This window comes from Heterodontus francisci, chromosome 33 (assembly GCF_036365525.1).
Source record: "Heterodontus francisci isolate sHetFra1 chromosome 33, sHetFra1.hap1, whole genome shotgun sequence".
Classification (NCBI taxonomy): domain Eukaryota; kingdom Metazoa; phylum Chordata; class Chondrichthyes; order Heterodontiformes; family Heterodontidae; genus Heterodontus; species Heterodontus francisci.
In genome coordinates, this window is record NC_090403.1 from 11,130,816 (window position 1) to 11,153,839 (window position 23,024).

General features: G+C 45.0%; 1 protein-coding gene across 2 annotated transcripts in view; it reads right to left on the minus strand.

Moving 5' to 3' along the window:
• The window catches only part of LOC137348018 (corticotropin-releasing factor receptor 1-like), a 432,220-nt gene that overhangs the window by 365,960 nt on the left and 43,236 nt on the right, over positions 1 to 23,024 (minus strand). Inside the window, exons 1-2 of one of the 2 annotated variants that reach the window (XM_068013089.1) lie at positions 15,328 to 15,384; positions 13,565 to 13,684 (exon numbers count right to left, since the gene is read on the minus strand). In XM_068013089.1, coding sequence (XP_067869190.1) covers positions 13,565 to 13,684; positions 15,328 to 15,379 — 172 coding nt within the window. In that variant the 5' untranslated portion in view covers positions 15,380 to 15,384. Of the gene's footprint in view, positions 1 to 13,564; positions 13,685 to 15,327; positions 15,385 to 23,024 lie in introns of those variants that run through there. The other variant, XM_068013090.1, reaches the window with a different exon arrangement.

Sequence of the window (23,024 nt, forward strand, 5' to 3'; positions counted from 1 at the left end):
AATTTATCTTAATCTCAATCAATCAAATATAAAATAAGACTTGATTGATTTAGTATTATATAAACTAAAAACTAAAGTGGATTTTATAATTTATAATACAGAGTGAAAGAGAGAGACCAGCAGGGAGTATATTCGCTCAAATTCGAACAACTTAATACATAAGCTGTATTTAGTATTATTAGGGTTTATCAGAATTTGTAAGGTTTACTAATAATTTAGAATTGGCAACCTTTATCAGAAGGTCTATTACCAGTAGGAAGGTCTACATATCTGTGTAATCAAGAAAAATATAACTTTAGAACAAATAAGTAGCTGGTGAGTATTTTGAACAAGTGTGCAGCTGGTAAGTATTTTGTTTGAGTAAGGTTTATTTTAACTAGTGAACTGTATTGATTTTTAGTAGGATTTATCAGTACTAGTAAAGCTTTATTAATAATTCTAAGGTATTGGAGCATTGATAAGGTTTTTTTTAGCAGTAACAAAGGGTCAACTAATAAATAAAGGAATGGCAGGGATGCTTCAAACTCGACAGTGCACCTCCTGTGCTATGTGGGAGATCCAGGATACTTCCTATATCCTGGAGAACCACTTGTGCAGGAAGTGTTGTCAATTGCTGCAGCTTGAGCTCTGGGTTTTGGAACTTGAGCGGCAGTTGGCGATACTGCGGTGCATTCATAAGGATTAGAGCTACGTGGATAGCACGTTTATAGATGTGGTCACCCCACAGCTGAAGAGTATGCAGGGAGAGAGGGAATGGGTGACCACCAGGCAGTCAAAAAGAATCAGGCAGGTAGCGCAGGAGACCCCTGATTGCATCTCACTCTCCGGCAGGTATTCCGTTCTGAATTATTGAGGAAAGTGATGCTTCACCTGGGGAGTGCAGCCAGAGCCAAGTCCATGGCACCACAGGTGGCTCAGCTGCAAGGGGGGTAACAAGGAAGACTGGAAGAGCCAAAGTGATAGGTGATTCAATAGTCAGGGGAACAGATAGTCATTTCTGTGGCTGCAGACATGAATCCAGGATGGTGTGTTGCCTCCCTGGTGCCAGGGGCAAGGATGTCACTGAGCGGCTGCAGAGCATCCTGAAGAGGGAGGGTGAACAGCCAGCAGTCATGGTCCACATAGGAACCAATGACATAGGTATAAAAATGGATATGGTCCTGCAGTCAGAATTTAGGGAGCGAGGTAAGAAATTAGCAAGCAGGACCTCAAAAGTATTAATCTCCGGATTAATCAGTGCCACGCACATGTGAATATCGAAATAGAAGGATAAGACAGATGAATTTGTGGCTGGAAAGATGGTGCGGGAGGGTGGGCTTTAAATTCTTGGGACATTAGGACCGGCTCTGGGGGAGATGGGACTTGTACAGGTCGGACGGGTTGCACCTGAACAGAGCGGGGACTGAGTTCGTTGAGGAACGTTTTGCTAGTGCTGTTGAGGAGGGTTTAAACTAGTTTGGCAGGGGGATGGGGACCTGAGGGTATACAAAATCAGAAATGAAAATGGAAGGCAGAAAATTAATGGATGGGTCTGAAAGACAGAGGAAACAAGGGTTAGAAAATTAAAAAAAGAGTTTGGCAGTGCTCAAGGGTATCTATTTCAATGCAAGGAGTATAGCAAATGAAGCAGATGAGCTGAGGGCACAGATAGACACGTGGCAGTATGATATCAAAGCTCTTACAGAAACATGGCTTAAGGAAGGACAGAAATGGCAGCTTAACGTTCCTAGTTACAGGGTTTTCAGACGCGATAGGGAGGGGGATAAGAAAGGAGGGGGAGTGGCAATTTTAGTCAAGGAAACTATTACAGCTGTGAGGAGGTATAATATCTTGGGAGGTTCATCAAATGAGGCCATATGGATTGAGCTAAGGAACCAAAAATGGACAATCACACTGTTGGGAGTGTACTATAAACCCCCAAACAGTTAGAGGGAGATAGAAGAGCAGATATGTAGGCAAATCTCTGAGAAGTGCAAGAACAATACTATTATTATAGTAGAGGATTTTAATTACCCCAATATTAACTGTGATAGTTTTAGTGTGAAAGGAATTGAGGGAGCAGAATTCTTGAGGTGCATTCAGGAGAATGTTTTTGTCCAGTATGTAGCAATTCCAACAAGAGGGGGTGCAGTTTTAGACTTAGTTTTAGGAAATGAAGATGGGCAGGTGGAAGGAGTGGCAGTGGGAGAGCAGTTTGGTGATAGTGATCATAATTCAATCAGTTTTAACACAATGATGGAAAAGGACAGAGACAGAACAGGAGTTAGAGTTCTCAATTGGGACATGGCCAATTTAACCAAACTGAGGAGTGATTTAGTGAAAGTGGACTGGAAACAGCTACTTGAAGGTAAATCAGTGTCAGAACAGTGGGAGGCATTCAAAGGGCAGATTCAAGGGGTTCAGAGTAAACATGTTCCCACAAAGAAAGAGGGTGGGACGGCCAAATCTAGAGACCTATGAATGTCAAGGAACCTACAGGGGAAGATAAGGCAGAAAAGGAAAGCTTATGTCCGACACCGAGAACTCAATACTACAGAAAATCGAGAGGAGAATAGAAAGTGGAGGGGTGAAATCAAAAAGGAAATTAGGAAAGTAAAGAGAGGGCATGAAAGAATATTGGCAAGCAAAATCAAGGTGAACCCAAAGATGTTTTATCAATAGATTAAGAGTAAGAGGATACCTAAGGAGAGAGTAGGGCCCATAAAAGACCAAAAAGGTAATCAATATGTAGGGGCAGAAGATATTGGTGTGATTCTTAATGAAAACTTTGCGTCTGTCTTCACAAAAGGGGGGGACGATGCAGATATTGCAGTGTGACGTATTGGATGAGATAATCATAAGGAGAAAGGAAGTATTAATGGGACTTGCATCCTTGAAAGTGGATAAATCACTAGGGCCGGATGAAATGTACCCCAGACTGTTAAAAGAAGCAAGAGAGGAATTGCAGAAGGTCTGATCATCATTTTCCAGTCCTCACTGGATACAGGTGTTGCTGGAGGATTAGAGAACTGCTCACGTTGTACCTCTGTCTAAAAAGGGAGCGAAGGATGGACCGAAGAATTACAGTCAGTCCGATCTCAGTAGTGGGAAAATTATTGGAATCTATTCTGAGAGACAGGATAAACTGTCACTTAGAAAGGCACAGATTAATCAAGAATAGTCAGCATGGATTTGTTAAGGGAAGATCTTGTTTGACCAACTTGATCGAATTTTTTGAAGAAGTAACAAGGAAAATAGATGAAGTTAGTGCAGTTGATGTGGTCTACATGGATTTTAGCAAGGCTTTTGACAAGGACCCATAAGGCAGACTGATTAAAAAATAAAATCCCATGGGATCCTGGGAAATGCAGCAAGGTGGAATCAAAATTGGCTCAGTGGCAGGAAACAGAGCTTTAGCGACTGGAGAGCTGTTTCCAGTGGTGTTCCATAGGGCTCAGTACTAGGTCCCCTGCTTTTTGTGCTATGTATTAACGATTTGGACATAAATGTAGGGGAAATGATCAAGAAGTTTGCAGACAATGCAACGATTGGCCGTGTGGTAGACAGTGAGAAGGATAGCTATAGGCTGCAGGAAGATATTGATGGTCTGGTCAGATGGGCAGAAAAGTGGCAAATGGAATTCAACCTGGAGAAGTGTGAGGTGAGGCATTTGCGGAGGTCGAACAAGGCAAAGGAATACAGGATTAATGGGAAAATACTGAGAAGCATAGAGGAAGTGAGGGACATTGGAGTGAATGTCCACAGATCCCTGATTGTAGCAGGACAGGTAGAGGATGTAACTAGTAGAATAAAGAAGGGAGAACCAGTGGATGTGGTGTATGTGGACTTTCAGAAGACTTTCGATAAGGTCCCACATAAGAGATTAGCATACGAAATTAAAGCACATGGGATTGGGGGTAAGGTACTGACATGGATAGAGAACTGATTGGCAGACGGAAACAAAGAGCAGGAATAAACGGGTCTTTTTCCGAGTGGTAGGCAGTGACTAGTGGGGTACTGCAGGGATCAGTGCCAGGACCCCAGCTATTCACAATATATAATAATGATATAGATGAGGGAATTAAATGTAATATATCCAGGTTTGCAGACGACACAAAGCTTGGTGGGAATGTGAGCTGTGAGGAGGATACAGAGAAGCTCCAGTGTAATTTGGACAGGTTGAGTGAATGGGCATAACGGTGAAAGATTGGGAAAGGGGGAGGTGCAGCGAGACCTGGGTGTCCTTGTGCACCAGTCGCTGAAAGTAAGCTTGCAGGTGCAGCAGGCAGTTAAGAAAACAAATGGTATGTTGGCCTTCATAGCGAGAGGATTCGAGTACAGGAGCAAGGATGTCTTGCTGCAATTATACAAGGCCTTGGTGAGACCACATCTGGAGTATTGTGTGCAGTTTTGTTCTCTTTATCTGAGGAAGGATGAACTTGCGATAGAGGGAGTTCAGCGAAGGTTCACCAGACTGAATAGGTACCATTATTCAAGAAGGGATAAACCAGGTAATTACAAGCCAGTGAGTCTAACGTCAGTGGGAGGGAAACTATTGGAAAAATTCTGAGGGACAGGATTAATCTCCACTTGGAGAGGCAGCGATTAATCAGGGATAGTCAGCATGGCTTTGTCAGGGGGAGATTGTGTCTAACAAAGTTGATTGAACTTTTCGAGGAGGTGACTAGGTGTGTGGATGAGGGCAAAGCAGTCGATGGACTGCAGTAAAGCTTTTCATAAGGTCCTGCATGGGAGATTGGCTAAGCAGGTAAGAGCCCATGGGATCCAGGGAGATTTGGCAAATTGGATCCAAAATTGACTTAGTGGCAGGAGGCAGAGAGTGATTGTCGAGGATTGTTTTTGCGAGTGGAAGCTGTGACCAGTGGTGTACCACAGGGATTAGTGCTGGGACCCTTGCTGTTTATAGTGTACATTAATGATTTAGTAGTGACTATAGGTGGTATGATAAGTAAGTTCGCAGATGACACGAAAATTGGTGGTGTCGTAAATAGTGAGGAGGAAAGCCTCAGATTACAGGACAATATAGATGTGCTGGTAAGATGGGCAGAGCAGTAGCAAATGGAATTTAATACTCAGAAGTGTGAGGTGATGCATTTTGGGAGGACTAACAAGGCAAGGGAATATACAATGGATGGTAGGACCCTAGGAAGTACAGAAGGTCAGAGGGACCTTGGTGTACTTGTCCATAAATCACTGAAGGCAGCAGCACAGGTAGATAAGATGGTTAGTAAGGCATATGGGATACTTGCCTTTATTAGCCGAGGCATAGAATATAAGAGCAGAGAGGTTATGATGGAACTACATAAAATGCTAGTTAGGCCACAGCTAGAGTATTGTGTACAGTTCTGGGCACCACACTATAGGAAGGTTTGCACTGGAGAGGGTGCAGAGGAGATTCACCAGGATGTTGCCTGGGCTGGAGCATTTCAGCTATGAAGAGAGACTGAAAAAGCTAGGGCTATTTTCCTTAGAGCAGAGAAGACTGAGGGGGGACATTATTGAGGTATACAAAATTATGAGGGACATTGATAGGTTAGATAGGAAGAAACTTTTTCCCTTAGCGGAGGGGTCAATAACCAGGGGTCATAGATTTAAGGTAAAGGGAAGGAGGTTTAGAGGAGATTTGAGGAAACATTTTTTTACCCAGAAGGTGGTTGGAATCTGGAGCGCACTGCTTGAAGGGGTGGTAGAGGCAGGAACCCTCACAACATTTAAGTATTTAGATGAGCACTTGAGACACTATAGCATACAAGGCTACAGGGCAAGTGCTGGAAAATGGGATTAGAATAGTTAGGTGCTTAATGGCCGGCACGGACACAATGGGCCGAAGGGACTGTTTCTGTGCTGTATAACTCTATGGCTGTATGATTCCTGGGATGGCAGCACTGACGTATGAGGAGAGTTTGGGCCGATTAGGCTTGTATTCGCTAGAGTTTAGAAGAATGAGAGGGGACCTCACAGAAAGCTACAAAATTCTAACAGGACTGGACAGACTAGATGCAGGAAGGATGTTCCCGATGGCGGGGGAGTCCAGGACCAGGGGTCACAGTCTAAGGATAAGGGGTAAGCCATTTTGGACTGAGATGAGGAGGGATTTGTTCACCCAGAGAGTGGTGAACCTGTGGAATTCTCTACCACAGAAAGCAGTTGAGGCCAAATCATTAAGTATATTCAAGAAAGAGTTAGATATAATTCTTAGGGCTAAAGGAATCAAGGGATACAGGGAGAAAGCGGGAACAGGGTACTGAGTTTGGACGATCAGCCATGATCGTATTGAATGGCAGTGCAGGCTCAAAAGGCCGAATGGCCTACTCCTGCTCCTATTTTCTATGTTTCTATGTTTCAATGACAGATCGATAAGGTGGTTAAGAAGGCATATGGAATCCTTTCCTTTATCAGCTGAGGTATAGAATATTAGAGCAGGGAGGTTATGCTGGAACCGTATAAATCATTGTTTAGACCACAACTTGAGTACTGTGTGCAGTTCTGGTCACCTCATTACAGAAAGGATGTAAATGCACTAGAGAGGTTACAGAGGAGATTTACGAGGATGTTGCCAGGACTGGAAAAATGCAGCTTTGAGGAAAGATTGGATAGGCTGGGGTTGTTCTCCTTGGAATAGAGAAGGCTTAGGGGAGATTTGATTGAGATGTTCAAAATTGTGAGGCACCTGGATAGAGTGGAGGTGAAGGGTCTATTCACCTTAGCAGAGAGGTCAGTGACGAGGGGGCATAGATTTAAAGTGATTGATAGAGAAATTGGAAGGGAGATGAGGAAAAGCTTTTTCACCCAGAGGGTGGTGGGGGTCTGGAACTCACTGCCTGAAAAGGTAGCTGAGGCAGAGACTCTCAACTCATTTAAAAGGGGTCTTTTACAGCACCTCAAGTACTGTAATCTGCAGGGCTATGGACCAAATACTGAAAGGTGGGATTAGAATAGATGGATCGTTTTTTGTCTGGTACAGACATGATGGCCAAGTAGCTTCTTTCTGTGCCTTAAACTTTCTATGATTCCATAATTCTACATGCCTGATCCTTCAAATGGTTTAGTATTAATACCCACTGGGAAAATATTATATCATGAGGTGGTACCAGTGATGTTGAACTTAACAGGAATAGGATTACCTGATTGGTGTGGCAGAAAGACAAGGGGCTGAATTTATACTTCCGCTGCCATAATCAGTGGCGGACGTAAACAATGGTGGTCTGCCCGCACGGGATGCACATTGCGGAGCCGCCCGATATTGAGTGCGGCGTCTGATTTAAATAGCCGGCGTGGACTGCCCACCCCGATGACGTGGAGGGGGCAGGCTCTCCATCTCCAGCAATGGCACAGCTGTTGGTGCCATTTTTAAGGGGCTTCGAGCCCTATATTTCAATTTAAATATTTAAAGCTAGATTGATTTTAAAAAATTAAATAAATTGATCTCGCCTCTCCCACTCCCCCCCCCGCCAATACTTATCTTGTGTGTCTGACCTTCCCCCCCCAAAGTTCATAACCTGTGCACTGTAACCCTTCCCACCATCCCGTACGCCTGTGAGATGAGTTTGACCCTGTTCCGCACCCACTGCACAGAGAAACTTACTTGGCCCCCCTCCTGACCGGTGTTCCAACTAAGGTGCCCAGCGGGAGTGCAACAGTAATCAATTAATTCATTTAAATTAATTTACATATTTAAATTGGGCTCCTTTCACCGAGCGACGGGGGTACCGCCATGAGGCCTCGCTGCCATCAGCAATATGGGACTGGGCCTCTCTGGTGTCAAGGTCCGTGACGGGCCTCTCCCGGAGACATTTTCTGGCCAGGATCCCCGATGTCAGACGTCTGTAAAATTCAGCTCAAGGAATCTATACAAAAGACTGCTGGGGCCAGTGCTGGATCAAGCCATTGACCCAGAGACAGGGACAATGGGTTGGAAACAGTACTACAAGTCTGCAGTGGGAGGGATTAAATCAAGGAGGAAAAGAGAGTTTGTCACTGATACAGTCACAATATTTAATGCAGGTACTTCATCAGTGAATAGTTTGGATTTGGTCTCTCTGGAGGTAGAGATGCAAAACGTTAAGCGGAAAATCAAGGACATTTTGATGAGAGAAAACATCAACCAGGACTCTGAGCTAAAAGAGGATCATACTATGACAGTCCACCTGGTAAAGGTGGTAGAACAATTGGAAAATCATGCGAAGACTGTAAATAAACTCATCTGGGAGGATAGAAATGCCTCTAATGAAGCTGCCAGGAATGATGTGTGATCTGTATGGCTCCTGGTTGATAGAGCAAGCCTGTGACAACATGAGGCAAATTTACAAAGGGGAAGTGCCCTCATGGATTACTAACAGCCATTTGAAAACATGACTAAATATGAAAACAACTCAGAGGTTTGTTACAGGTATATCCTGGACAGATAGATTGTATAAAGGAAAGTGTTAAGGTGATGGGATTGGTACTTTACTCTCCAGTAATACTGCATGGGGTGACAAGACTTCTGATATACAGGGTCAAGAATATTGGGGTTATAGAAGGGGATAGCCATGTACAGTATCATGATATCATATTGTCTGCAGTGAATTTGGGTGATTATATAATGGGAACCCGTCTGGAGAGTTGTAATACTCAAAGGGGTCAAGTAATATGTCCCTATAGGTTGGAAAAGCATGGTCAGTTGACCTGTGGGTTTCATATCAAGGAAGTAAATTGAATCATGGGGATAGTGAAGGCAATCTTTAAGCTATTCAGGTAGCCTATGTAGGGGAGGGAGAGTATTGTGTGACTACTAACAGAAAATGGTATCAGTATACATCGGAGTTGAAATGCCCAGTAGAGTCATAGAGAGATACAGCACTGAAACAGGCCCTTCGGCCCACCAAGTCTGTGCCAACCAACAACCACCCATTTATACTAAATGTACATTAATCCCATATTCCCTACCACCTGCCTACACTAGGGGCAATTTACAATGGCCAATTTACCTATCAACCTGCAAGTCTTTGGCTGTGGGAGGAAACCAGAGCACCCGGCAGAAACCCACGCAGACACAGGGAGAACTTGCAAACTCCACACAGGCACTACCCAGAACCGAACCCAGGTCACTGGAGCTGTGAGGCTGCGGTGCTAACCACTGTGCCATCTTTCATACAGTTTGTTTCACTCCTGAGAGACCTGCAAGGGTTGGGGAAAAAGAATTGGTGAATATTTACAGTTATAACAGCACTGAAATTAAAGCCGGGGACATTAGTAAAAGGGAGTATGTGGAAACATTTGGTTATGATATTCCCACACTACCAGAATATCTCATCGAGCTGTGGGAAGAGATTGATAAATCCCAGAAAATATATTATCAGTTCTTCTTCTTCTTTGGGCCTCCTTATCTCGAGAGACAATGGATACGCACCTGGAGGTGGTCAGTGGTTTGTGAAGCAGCGCCTGGAGTGGCTATAAAGGCCAATTCTAGAGTGACAGACTCTTCCACAGGTGCTGCAGAGAAATTTGTTTGTCGGGGCTGTTGCACAGTTGGCTCTCCCCTTTCGCCTCTGTTACAGTTACAACAGACAAATCATGAAATCCTGCAGGAAATCCAGACCAATAAACAACAGTCTTGGTGGAACATGTTATGGGACTGGGGAAGTAATGTTGAATTCCAGTCTTGCATATGAATCATCTCTCACATGTTAGTTGTTCTGCAGTTAATGATTGTCATACATCTATTGAATGATTTATGTTGCCATCGTAGACATAGAACGCTGAAGCATTGGGCTAAAAGCCTACATGCAAAGCAAGAAAAGCTTATGTAATATTCTCAAAAAACAGTTTTTTTTAGAACATTACAGCGCAGTACAGGCCCTTCGGCCCTCGATGTTGCGCCGACCTGTAAAACCATCTGACCTACACTATTCCATTTTCATCCATATGTCTATCCAATAACCACTTAAATGCCCTTAAAGTTGGCAAGTCTACTACTGTTGCAGGCAGGGCGTTCCACGCCCCAACTACTCTCTGAGTAAAGAAACTACCTCTAACATCTGTCCTATATCTATCACCCCTCAACTTAAAGCTATGTCCCCTCGTGTTTGCCATCACCATCCGAGGAAAAAGACTCTCACTATCCACCCTATCTAACCCTCTGATTATCTTGTATGTCTCTATTAAGTCACCTCTCCTCCTCCTTCTCTCCAACGAAAACAACCTCAAGTCCCTCAGCCTTTCCTCGTAAGACCTTCCCTCCATACCAGGCAACATCCTAGTAAATCTTCTCTGCACCCTTTCCAAAGCTTCCACATCCTTCCTATAATGCGGTGACCAGAACTGCACGCAATACTCCAGGTGCGGCCTCACCAGAGTTTTGTACAGCTGCAGCATGACCTCCTGGCTCCGAAACTCGATCCCCCCACTAATAAAAGCTAACACACCATATGCCTTCTTAACAGCCCTATTAACCTGGGTAGCAACTTTCAGGGATTTATGTACCTGGACACCAAGATCTCTCTGTTCATCTACACTACCAAGAATCTTCCCATTAGCCCAGTACTCTGCATTCCTGTTACTCCTTCCAAAGTGAATCACCTCACACTTTTCCGCATTAAACTCATTTGCCATCTCTCAGCCCAGCTCTGCAGCCTATCTATGTCCCTCTGTACCCTACAACATCCTTCGGCACTATCCACAACTCCACCGACCTTCGTGTCATCCGCAAATTTACTAACCCACCCTTCTACACCCTCATCCAGGTCATTTATAAAAATGACAAACAGCAGTGGCCCCAAAACAGATCCTTGCGGTACACCACTAGTAACTAAACTCCAGGATGAACATTTGCCATCAACCACCACCCTCTGTCTTCTTTCAGCTAGCCAATTTCTGATCCAAAGCTCTAAATCACCTTCAACCCCATACTTCCGTATTTTCTGCAATAGCCTACCGTGGGGAACCTTATCAAACGCCTTACTGAAATCCATATACACCACATCCACTGCTTTACCCTCATCCACCTGTTTAGTCACCTTCTCGAAAAACTCTATAAGGTTTGTGAGGCACGACCTACAAGTCACAAAACCGTGCTGACTATCGCAAATGAACTTATTCTTTTCAAGATGATTATAAATCCTGTCTCTTATAACCTTTTCCAACATTTTACCCACAACCGAAGTAAGTTAAAGGCTGGATGCTGTAAGCCAATGCATTATTTACCTTAACTGTATGAATCACTCTTAATCATGTAAACAATGCTTTTATTTCCTTCATATTAATGAATATAAGCTGGATGTGGTCGAGTCCTGTGGGCAGAGTTTATCTCATGGTGATAAGAAGATGGAGTTATGAAGAGAGAATTCTGACCAAAGACATTATTGCTGGGACTGTTTGAACTAAAACAGATACACACAAGACATGAGAACAGAAATTGCCAGAAGTACTCAGCAGGTCTGGCAGCATCTGTGTGGAGAGAAACAGAGTTAACGTTTCAGCTTTGTGAGCCTTCATCAGAACAGGGACACAGACCTGAAACATTACCTCTGTTTCTCTGCACAAACATGCTGCCAGACATACTGAGTATCTCCGGCACTTTCTGTTCTCATTTCAGAGTTCCAGCATCCGCAGTATTTTGCTCTTACACACACAGATATGTCAGGGCATGTCCCTGGGGTGGTAGATTTGCCACAGACACTTCATCTACAGAAACTGAACTGGACAATGGCCCCTCGGGAATGTGTGAATGGCCTCCTTCCTGCTCCAACATGCAGTAATCACACCCATTATTGGCATACAACTGGAGACACCACTCCCTGCTGAGAACAGGATATGACCACGTGGGGGTGGTCCTGAATGGCCATGGTGGGATTAATTTTTTTTTAATTTCCAAAATATACTTTATTTATAAAAATCTGTAAAAATTACATTACCAGTTTCAAACAGCACCAAGTCAAAAAATACAAACAGTGCAAAGGAGGTCCATTTGCTTCATTACAATCATGAGTTGCCTCACCACCCTTCCATTTCACATTTGTCATGCCAATTACATTTTGACATTTTACAGCAAATGAAAAATTTCCCGATACAGTTCGAGGGGTTTCCCATGGATCCAGCCCCTCAGTTCAGCTTGGTGGGGGGACCTTACACTGTGGTCTTTCCCCATTGAGCCTTTGTCGTGGCTGCCCCAAGCTTTAGTGCGTCCCTCAGCACGTAGTCCTGGACCTTGGAATGTGCCAGTCTGCAACATTCGGTCATGGACAACACTTTGCGCTGGAAGATCAGCAAGTTTCGGGCAGACCAAAGGGCGTCTTTTACTGAATTGATAGTCCTCCAGCAGCAGTTGATGTTTGTCTCGGTGTGTGTCCCTGGGAACAGCCCGTAGAACACAGACTCCTGTGTTACCGAGCTGCTTGGGATGAACCTCGACAAAAACCACTGCATCTCTTTCCACACCTGCTTTGCAAAGACACATTCCAGAAGGAGGTGGGCAACCGTCTCTTTCCCACCACAGCCACCGCAGGGGCATAGTGCGGAGGGGGCGAGACTTCGGGCGTGCAGGAAGGATCTGACGGGGAGGGCTCTTCTCACCACCAGCCAAGCTACATCTTGGTGCTTGTTTGAAAGTTCTGGTGGTGAGGCATTCCGCCTAATGACTTTGATGGTCTGCTCGGGGAACTATCCGACAGGATCCACCATCTCCTTTTCCCGTAGGGCCTTGAGGACATTCTGTGCAGAATTTTGTGGGATTAATAACCCAATCGGACGATCTGATTGAAGGTATTGCCTTATATGCCAAGGGCCAGGGTCAGGAAGGTATATAAAGCCACAGCCCTCAAGGACATTGTTACTGCACTCGGTAGATTGGCCTGGTCAGCCATTCCGAAGTCACACCTGGAGATCTATCCTTTGACTGACTGACTACCTGAGACGGGCCCTAGCTCACGGGATTCCTAAGCAATCAGTGTCATTGTGAGTATGTACTACTGCTTGGAGATTTAATAAAGCTGAATCATATTTAATGAAACAGTATCCCAGTTGTTGTGTGCCGTTTATATCAAGAGTAAAGACAAGAACCTTTAGAGCAGAGAGGGGGTCTCTACAGACCTTTCAGAAGTGAAATTGGCAAACGCTTCTACATGCAAAGAGTGGCAGAAGTTTGGAAATCTCTTCTACAAATGGGAATTAATGCCAGATCAATTGTTAAATCTAGGATTGAAGATTTTTGTTATCAAAAGGTATTAAGGGATTTGGGGCAAAGGTGGGTATGTGGAGTGAGGTTGAAGATCAGCAATGATCTCACTGAATGGCAGAACAAGTTTGAGGGGCTAAATGGCCTCCTTCTAAGTTATAGAGTTATTATGGCATAGGAGGAGATCACTCGGCCCATTGAGTCCATGCCAGCTCGCTACAGAACTATTCAATCAGTCTCACTCCCCCGCTCGATCCCCATAGTCTTGCAAGTTTATTTCCTTCAAGTGCCTTCTGGTCCTCTGTTCCTGGATTGGACAGTTTTGGAGAGTCATGTGCCCACCCCTCCATCTTCCCCTTGTGTATCGTTCCCCAGGCCACACACGAACCAATACTGTGACAAAATACTCACTTGTTGTGTTGTACTGGATGCCATTGAAGAATTCTGGACAGGGTCTTGCCACAAGTTGCCCGACTGGACTTTTGTGCCAACATGTTCCAATCAGATCAGTTGATGTATTGCAATACGCTCCTGAAAGATAGAGATCAATTAATAATGTAAACGTTCTGACATTTTAAATAAAATCACAAATATAACATGAGAGAACAAGGCCCCTTTGGTTCATTCAGCATTTTTCCAGTTTCTGCACCAGGACTGCTCTGTGCCCAGCCAGTACTCATTGGCGCTGGCTCAGAACAGCCCAACACAATCTCCCTGATAATGAGAGCTATTAGCAGGAGCAGACTTTCTTTGCTACATCTAGAAGCAGGAACCACAGATCGGAGGAGATTTACCAGAATGTTACCAGGGATGAGGGATTTTGGTTAACTAGAAAGACTGGAGAAACTGCCATTGTTCCCCTTAGAACAGAAAGGGTTAAGGGGTGATTTAACAGAGATGTTCAAAATCATGGAGGTTAAATAAGAGAGTTGGTTTCCAGTGGCAGAAGAGTCACTAACCTGAGGACACAGATTTAAAATCATTGGCAAAAGAATGAAAGGAAAAATGAGAAATTTTTTTGCTAGTGAGTTGTCATAATCTGGAATGCGCTCCTGAAAGGGCAGTGGAAGCAGATTCAATAGAGACATAGAGTCATAACGGCACAGAAGGAAGCCATTCGGGCCACCGAGACCATGCCAACTCTCTCGACAGCAATCCAATCAGTTATCTTCTCCCACTCTATCCCCGTAGCCTTGAAAGTTTATTTCCCTCAAGTGCCCATCCAATTTCCTTTTCAAATCATTCATCATCTCCGCTTCCATCACCCTCGCAGGCAGCAAATTCTAGGTCATTACCACTCGCCGCATAAAAAAGTTCTTCCTCACATCCCCCTGCAGTTCATGCTCAAAAACTTAAATCTGTGTCCCCGAGTCTGTCCCGCCACAGTCCACCTGCTTCAATGGGTGCTTGGAGCTCAGGGTCATTGCCCAACAAGTGGACTGTAACACCGCACCAAACAGCACGACAAAAAAAGGAAAGAAGGTACCAGCCCTTCGTTTTGCAAGCTGGAACGTCAGAACTAGGTGTCCTGGCCGGTCCAAAGACCTTACACAAATCAACGATTCTCGGAAGACCGCCATCATTAACAACGAGCTCAGTAGACTCAATGTGGACATTGCAGCACTTCAGGAGACACGCCTCCCTGCGAGCGGATCTCTAAGAGAGCAAGACTACACCTTCTTCTGGCAGGGTAGGTATCCTGAAGAACCAAGACAGCATGGAGTGGGCTTCGCCATCAGAAACTCCTTGCTCAGTATGATAGAGCCACCTTCAAATGGTGCGGAACGCATACTGTCCATCCGACTGTTCACCGCCTCTGGTCTAGTACACCTACTCAGCATCTACGCTCCAACACTCTGCTCCGCTACTGAAGTTAAAGACCAGTTATATGAGGAATTCCATTATATCATTAGTAGCATCCCCAATACCGAACATCTGTTCCTGCTGGGGGAATTTAATGCCAGGGTTGGGGCCAACCATGACTCATGGCCCTCCTGCCTTGGGCGCTATGGCATTGGAAGGATGAATAAGAATGGACAGAGACTGCTTGAGTTGTGTACCTATCACAACCTCTGCATCACCAACTTGTCCAGACTGGCCAAGAGAGTGTGGGAAAATGGCACACTGACACGGAACACTAAAGTCCGAGTGTATCAAGCCTGTGTCCTCCGTACCTTGCTCTACGGCAGCGAGGCTTGGACAACGTATGTCAGCCAAGAACGACATCTCAATTCATTCCACCTTTGCTGCCTCCGGAGAATCCTTGGCATCAGGTGGCAGGACCGTATCTCCAACACAGAAGTCCTCGAGGCGGCCAACATCCCCAGCATATACACCCCACTTAGCCAGCGATGCTTGAGATGACTTGGCCGTGTGAGCCGCATGGAAGATGGCAGGATCCCCAAGGACACATTGTACAGCAAGCTCGTCACTGGTATCAGACCCACCGGCCGTCCATATCCCCACTTTAAAGACGTCTGCAAACACAACATGAAGTCCTGTGACATTGATCACAAGTCGTGGGAGTCAGTTGCCAGCGATCGCCAGAGCTGGCGGCCAGCCATAAAGGCGGGGCTAAAGTGTGGCGTGTCGAAGAGACTTAGCAGTTGGCAGGAAAAAAGACAGAAGCGCAAGGAGAGAACCAATTGTGTAACAGCCCCGACAACCAATTTTATCTGCAGCGCCTGTGGAACAGTCTGTCACTCTAGAATTGGCCTTTATAGCCACTCCAGGCGCTGCTCCACAAACCGCTGACCACCTCTAGGCGCTTACCCATTGTCTCTCTAGACAAGGAGGCCAAAGAAGAATAGTCCTTGTACCATCACCTGAGGAGAACAGCTTTTCTTTGTCTACCTTATCTAAACCTGTCATAATTATGTACACCTCTATCAAATATCTCAGCAATCTCCTTTGCACCAAGGAGAACAACCCTGGCTTTTCCAGCCTAACCTTGTAGCTAAATCCATGGAACCCTCCTGGTAAATCTCCTCTCCACTCTCTCAAGGAGCCTCACATCCTTTCTAAAGTATGGACGCAATACTCTAGTTATGGCCTAACCAGAGCTTTACAAAGGTTTAGCATAACTTCCCTGCTTTTGTACTCAATGCCTATAGTTATGAAGTCCAATATAGCATATGCTTTCCTAACCATTCTATCAATATGTCCTGCAGCTTTCAAAGTTCTATGAACATGAACCCCGAGGTCCCTCTGTCCGTGCACCGCTTTTTAGAACTGTGCCACTAAGTCTATATTGCCTCTCCCTATCCCTTCTGCCAAAATGCATCACCTCACACTTCTCTGTATTAAATTCCAACTGCCACTTGTTTGCCCATTCTGCTTGCCCCTCTATCTGTTGTTGCAGTCAATTGGTATCATCCTCACTTTTTTCCACATCAACTTTGGTATCTTCAGCAAATTTTAAAATGTTACTCTGTATTCCAATATCCAAGTCATTTATATATAGCAAAATCAATATCAGTATTAAAAGGAATTGGATGGATAGTTGAAAAGAAAAGAATTTGCAGGGTTAACAGGAAAGAGCAGGGAGTGAGACAACAAACAAAGAACAAAGAACAAAGAACAGTCCAGCACAGGAACAGGCCATTCGGCCCTCCAAGCCTGCACCGATCTTAATGCTTGTCTAAACTAAAACCTTCTGCACTTCCGAGGTCCGTATCCCTCTATTCCCTCTTAAAAGGTATTTAGAGAGAGAGAGAGAGAGAGAGAGGAAGAACAGCCAGAGAAAGCCTTTTCCAGCCAGAGTAGCTGTGAGACCATTTCAGCTAAGCAGCAGCCCTGCTGATAATATCTTTTAACTACTGCAGCAGGGAAATTGCAAGGGGACTTTGGACTTTGGAACTCCCCATCTGCGAAAGTGAACTAGAATTTCCACCATCGACTTTGGATTGAGGTTTAACCCCAAGGAGCCTGCGACTCTTCGTCCTTTTCAAGGCAACAAAGAACAAAGAACAAAGAACAGTACAGCACAGGAACAGGCCATTCGGCCCTCCAAGCCTGCACCGATCTTGATGCCTGCCTAAACTAAAACCTTCTGCACTTCCGGGGTTCGTATCCCTCTATTCCCTTCCTATTCATGTATTTGTCAAGATGCCTCTTAAACGTCACTATCGTACCTGCTTCCACCACCTCCCCCGGCAGCAAGTTCCAGGCACTCACCACCCTCTGTGTAAAGAACTTGCCTCGCACATCCCCTCTAAACTTTGCCCCTCGCACCTTAAACCTATGTCCCCTAGTAACTGACTCTTCCACCCTGGGAAAAAGCTTCTGACTATCCACTCTGTCCATGCTTTGTAAACCTCTATCATGTCGCCCCTCCACCTCCGTCATCCCAGTGAAAACAATCCGAGTTTATCCAACCTCTCCTCATAGATAACACCTTCCAGACCAGGCAATGAACATTCAGGCCTGCACCGCTGAAAGATTTCCTCCCGAAAAGCTTCTAATTTTTTTTAAAACAAAAACTCTTTTACAACAATTGGACTCTAATTACATGCTATCACTCTACTCTCTATCTTTTCTTGTCTGTGTGTATATGCATGTGAATGCATGAGTGGGTGAAGTCATGAACATTTTTCAGTTATTGTGTAAAAATAAATATTTATCTTTTTTAACCTACGAGAAAACCTGTCATTTGCCTGATTATTTGACCCTGAAAACACTCAAGGACTAAATACTATTTTGAAAACATGATCTGTGTTCAGTTGAGAGGTGAAAAGTGGAAGGCACCCACACCACTTTCCACTTGTCCATAACAGATTGGGGGCTCTGAGCCAGCATTCTGAAACATCAGATTATGGGCTGGATTTAAAAAGCCCGCCACCGATCTCGGCGGTGAGGTCATAAAATGGCGACCAAAGAGCCGCCGCAATCTCAATTGTGGAGTTCAGGCTGTTCGTCCCCGACAATGGCGTCAGCTGCCTGTGTACAGGCAGTTTTTAAAGGTCAGCCAACCCTGCGACCTAATTTAAATTTTTAAACATATTCCAAAAATTAAATAAATAAATTTCTTATGCCCCTTTCCCATTCCCCCAATAACGATTACATTAGCTACTTGCCCTTCCCCTCCAAAACCTTTGACCATCTTTTACATCTGACCTTCTCCCCCCAAATTGCACAAAGTTTGAAGTCCAACCCTTCCCACCATCCCCTGCACCTATTATGTGCATTTGACCCTGTTCCCTGTTTGTACAGCAGGGAGAAGTATCCTAGATACATTAAATCAATTAAGTATTGAAGACTTAAAAGTTGTAGCTATGCAGGTGGGAGTCACTTCCAAACAAAAAACAAATACTTAAGAATCTAGCTCGCCATTTTAATCTTACCCTAGAACCAGAGGAAACAGGAATAGAACCTGAGACAGAAAAAGCAGCTCTAGCTAGAATTCAATTGGAAATGTGAAAATTGGAGTTTCAAAAGGAAAAACAGGCAATGGAAAGAAAGATGCAAAAAGAGGCAATGGTGAGACAGTTTGAGTTAGACAGACCGCAAGCACAAGGTCAGAATGCCACCAGCCATTCAAATATTATCGCCAAATTGGAGCAAAGCTTTGATGTTTGAGACACTCATGATTAGTGTCAGAATTTAATGAGGAAGAAGTCGAGTCCTATTTTATCTCCTTTGAGAAAATAGCTACCAGGCTAAAATGGCCAAAAGAATATTGGACTCTCCCTTTACAAGGTAAACTGGTGGGTAGAACTCGTAAAGCTCATTCAATGTTACTGGAAGAGAGCTCTTTAAATTGAATTCAGACTAAAACCATTACCATACATGCATACAAGTAAGTCTCTGAAGTCTATCGAGAAAAGTTTAGAAATGCTCGGAAAAAAACTGCCCAAAACTTTATTGAATTTGAAAGAGTTAAACACATGCCTTTCAATCGCTAGATAGGATCTCTCAAGTCAGATCTCTCGCATGAAAATTTGAGAGATGGGATTCTATTAGAAGAATTTAAAAACAGTGTTCTCCACAACATAAAGATGCATATTGAGGAGCGAGGGGTTACAAGGGTGAGAGAAGCTGCTGCAATGGCAGGCGATTACGAGCTCACCCATAAATCTTTTTATCAAGCAAAATCCTTCCATAGTAATCCCCAGTCAGCAAAGGAAATGCAGTGAGTAGGAATGTTTTCCACAGACCCGTGTGCTCTCATTGTAGCAAAGCAGGGCATGTGAAAGCTGTCTGCTGGAAATTGAAGGGCAGGCCATTGAATTTCGAGGGAGCTCACAAGACTATCCTAGAAAAGGGTGCCTCTAGAGGCAGCAAGGCAGACAAGCCGGTGGCCTTAACCACAGTGATGGACTCCTCAAAGAATACCGCCACAGGTGTGGCAGAAACAGAAAAAAGTTCCTGAGTGTTTTCAGGATTTTGTTTTCAATGGAAAGGTGTCACTGTACCTCTCTGATGAGGCAGGAAAGTCCGTTGTCCTGTTCTGAGATACAGGGGCTACTCAATCTTTAATGCTGGATAAAGGCATAACCTTTCCACAAGAGAGCTCGCTAAAGGTGAAGGTTCTGGTAAAAGGCATTGAAGGGTACATGTCCATGCCCCTATACCGGGTCCACCTGCAATGTGATCTGCTATCTGGACCAGTTACAGTAGGGATTGTTCCTAGTCTGCCTGTGGCCGGAATAGATTTGCTGCTAGGCAATGATTTGGCTGGGTTAAAGTGGCAGTGGCTCCGGTGGTCTTAGATCAGCCAAAAGAAGCCAAGGAGGCAGAACCAAATATAGGAGGAAGTCCCTGGAATATTCCCTGACTGTGTGGTAACTAAGCAAGCTCCACCACAGTGAGCTGAGCCAGTAATTCAGCTCGATGACCCCAAGGTCTGCCTGGCTGAAACATTTTTTGGAGATTTAGGAGAGAAGGAGATGTACAGTAAATCCTCTTTAACCGAAGCCCAGCAGACAGACCCTGATTTAAAAAGAATAGAGCAGATCACCTGTTCTGAGGCAGAGGCAGAGAAAATGCCTGGATGTTATTACTTTAAAAAAGGAGTAATAATGAGGAAATGGAGACCTCCGCAGAGACCTGCAGAGGAAGAGTGGACAGTAGTAAAACCAAATTGTAGCCCTCCTAAATATCATAGGGAGATTTTCAGGATTGCCCACGAAATCCCAATGGCTGGGCATGTGGGTATCTGAGTGAGGACAGCAGACAGTTCACTGCAAGTACCAGATCACTGGATGGTGAGATCACATTCTAGCACTGCTGCAGAGGCCTCAGATGTTGATTTTGAGTGTCTAGCCTCCTGAAGGACCTGCCAGAAAATGCTGGTGCACTGGGCAGCCTGATAGACAGCTTACACCCTATGTCACAGAGTATGGAGGAGTTCAGTTCTACCTTGTGTCGAGACTTCACACAGAGAATGGAGACCATTCCGTCTAACATAGAGCAAGCAGTCAGCTCCATCAACACAACTGTGCTGCCAATCATGATGGAGCCTCTCCTCAGCTCTCGTAGCTGCCATGGAAGCTCAGATTGATGCCCTCTTGGCTCTAGGGACCAGTGTTGACAGATGTTTCCAAAATGTCACACCACTCCTACACCCTGTCTCACACAGAGCTCTAGGTTTGCTGAGGCCCAGTCCCAGGAGTCTGGCCTTGGCTCCATGGGAGAAGCACCTGTTGTCCCCTCTCAGGACGACAGCTTGTCTGTTGTCCCACTACCCACTGTCGCAGTGCCCTTGTTAGTGCCACACAGCTGGTTGGACCAGACTGCTCTGGCCCAAGCCGAGAGGCTGCAGTCTGTATCCAGGCCCTCAAGGCCTTGAGCTGATCAAGGTTGCCATGCACCTCCCCCCCACCCTCCCTATAGCCGTCTGAAGAGTCCTCAATGGAATCTCGGCAGTCTCCAACCTCCCAAGCTGCAGCCCCTGGGAAAGGCCTCATTGGAGAAGGAGGTGGGGAAACAGTCAGAGAATACAGACTAAGGGCAGGCACAAGGGGGATTCTTAAGTATTTCTTTCACTGTTAGGTAAAGATAGAATTGAATTGATTGATGTTTTTGTTTTGGATTTGGCATTGGTGCTTATATAATTCTGTGAGTAGATAAAACAGTAAGAAGTGTTCAAAAAAGAATTTAGTGTGAGAAAGAACCAATTTCTATCCCGAAGGGGCAAGAGTTCTGCTTGTCAAATAAAGCACCATTGACAACGAAAGGGAGAAGAGACACCATAAAACTAAAAGAGAAAGCATCCAAAAAGGAAAAGAAAATGGCAGTGAGAGCTCCTACAAAGGGAAAAACTTGGGAAGGATATCAAAACCAACACAAACATTTTTTGCAATTATATCAGGAATAAAAAGAGTGGTCTGGAACAAAGAGGGCCCCTTGAAAACTGCTAAGGGTGCTGTGAACAATGAAAGTAAGGAAATGGAGAATGACTTTACATCATTTTTATAGTTGAGGCAACAGCCAGCATGCCGAATATCTCAAGGTAACTAACCACTGACCACCTCCAGGCGCGTATCCATTGTCTCTCGAGATAAGGAGGCCCAAAAGAAAGAAAGAAAGAAGAACTAATATTGAATTAGGACCGGGTCTCACCAAAATAACAAAAATGAAGAAAATAATGGCACTAAAGAGTGACAAATCCACTGGACCAGATAGTTTCCATCCCATGGTTTTAAAGGAAGTAGATTAGAACATTGCAGATTCCCTAATTATAATCATGCAAAACAAACAGAAAATGCTAGAAATACTCAGCAGGTCTGCTATCTGTGGAGAGAGAATCAGAATTTATGAAAAGTTTATGAAAAGGATCAAAAAGGCTAATGGAATGCTGGCCTTTATATCCAGAGGACTAGAATACAAGGGGAGAGAAGTCATGCTTCAGCAAATCAAAGCCCTGTTAGACCACAGCTGGAGACTGAGAGCAGTTCTGGGCATCACTCCAGAGGAAGGATATATCGTTTTACAAGTATATTCAGGGCAAAAGGAGAACCAGAAAAAGAGTAGGGCCCATTAAAGAGCAGAGTGGCAATCTGTGTGTTCTTTCTTTTGGGCCTCCTTATCTCGAGAGACAATGGATACGCGCCTGGAGGTGGTCAGTGGTTTGTGAAGCAGCGCCTGGAGTGGCTATAAAGGCCAATTCTGGAGTGACAGGCTCTTCCACAGGTGCTGCAGAGAAATTTGCTTGTCGGGGCTGTTGCACAGTTGGCTCTCCCCTTGAGCCTCTGTCTTTTTTCCTGCCAACTACTAAGTCTCTTCGACTCGCCACAATTTAGCCCTGTCTTTATGGCTGCCCGCCAGCTCTGGCGAATGCTGGCAACTGACTCCCACGACTTGTGATCAATGTCACACGATTTCATGTCGCGTTTGCAGACGTCTTTATAGCGGAGACATGGACGGCCGGTGGGTCTGATACCAATGGCGAGCTCGCTGAACAATGTGTCTTTGGGGATCCTGCCATCTTCCATGCGGCTCACATGGCCAAGCCATCTCAAGCGCCGCTGACTCAGTAGTGTGTATAAGCTGGGGGTGTTGGCCGCTTCAAGGACTTCTGTGTTGGAGATATAGTCCTGCCACCTGATGCCAAGTATTCTCCGAAGGCAGCGAAGATGGAATGAATTGAGACGTCGCTCTTGGCTGGCATACGTTGTCCAGGCCTCGCTGCCGTAGAGCAAGGTACTGAGGACACAGGCCTGATACACTCGGACTTTTGTGTTCCGTGTCAGTGCGCCATTTTCCCACACTCTCTTGGCCAGTCTGGACATAGCAGTGGAAGCCTTACCCATGCGCTTGTTGATTTCTGCATCTAGAGACAGGTTACTGGTGATAGTTGAGCCTAGGTAGGTGAACTCTTGAACCACTTCCAGAGCGTGGTCGCCAATATTGATGGATGGAGCATTTCTGA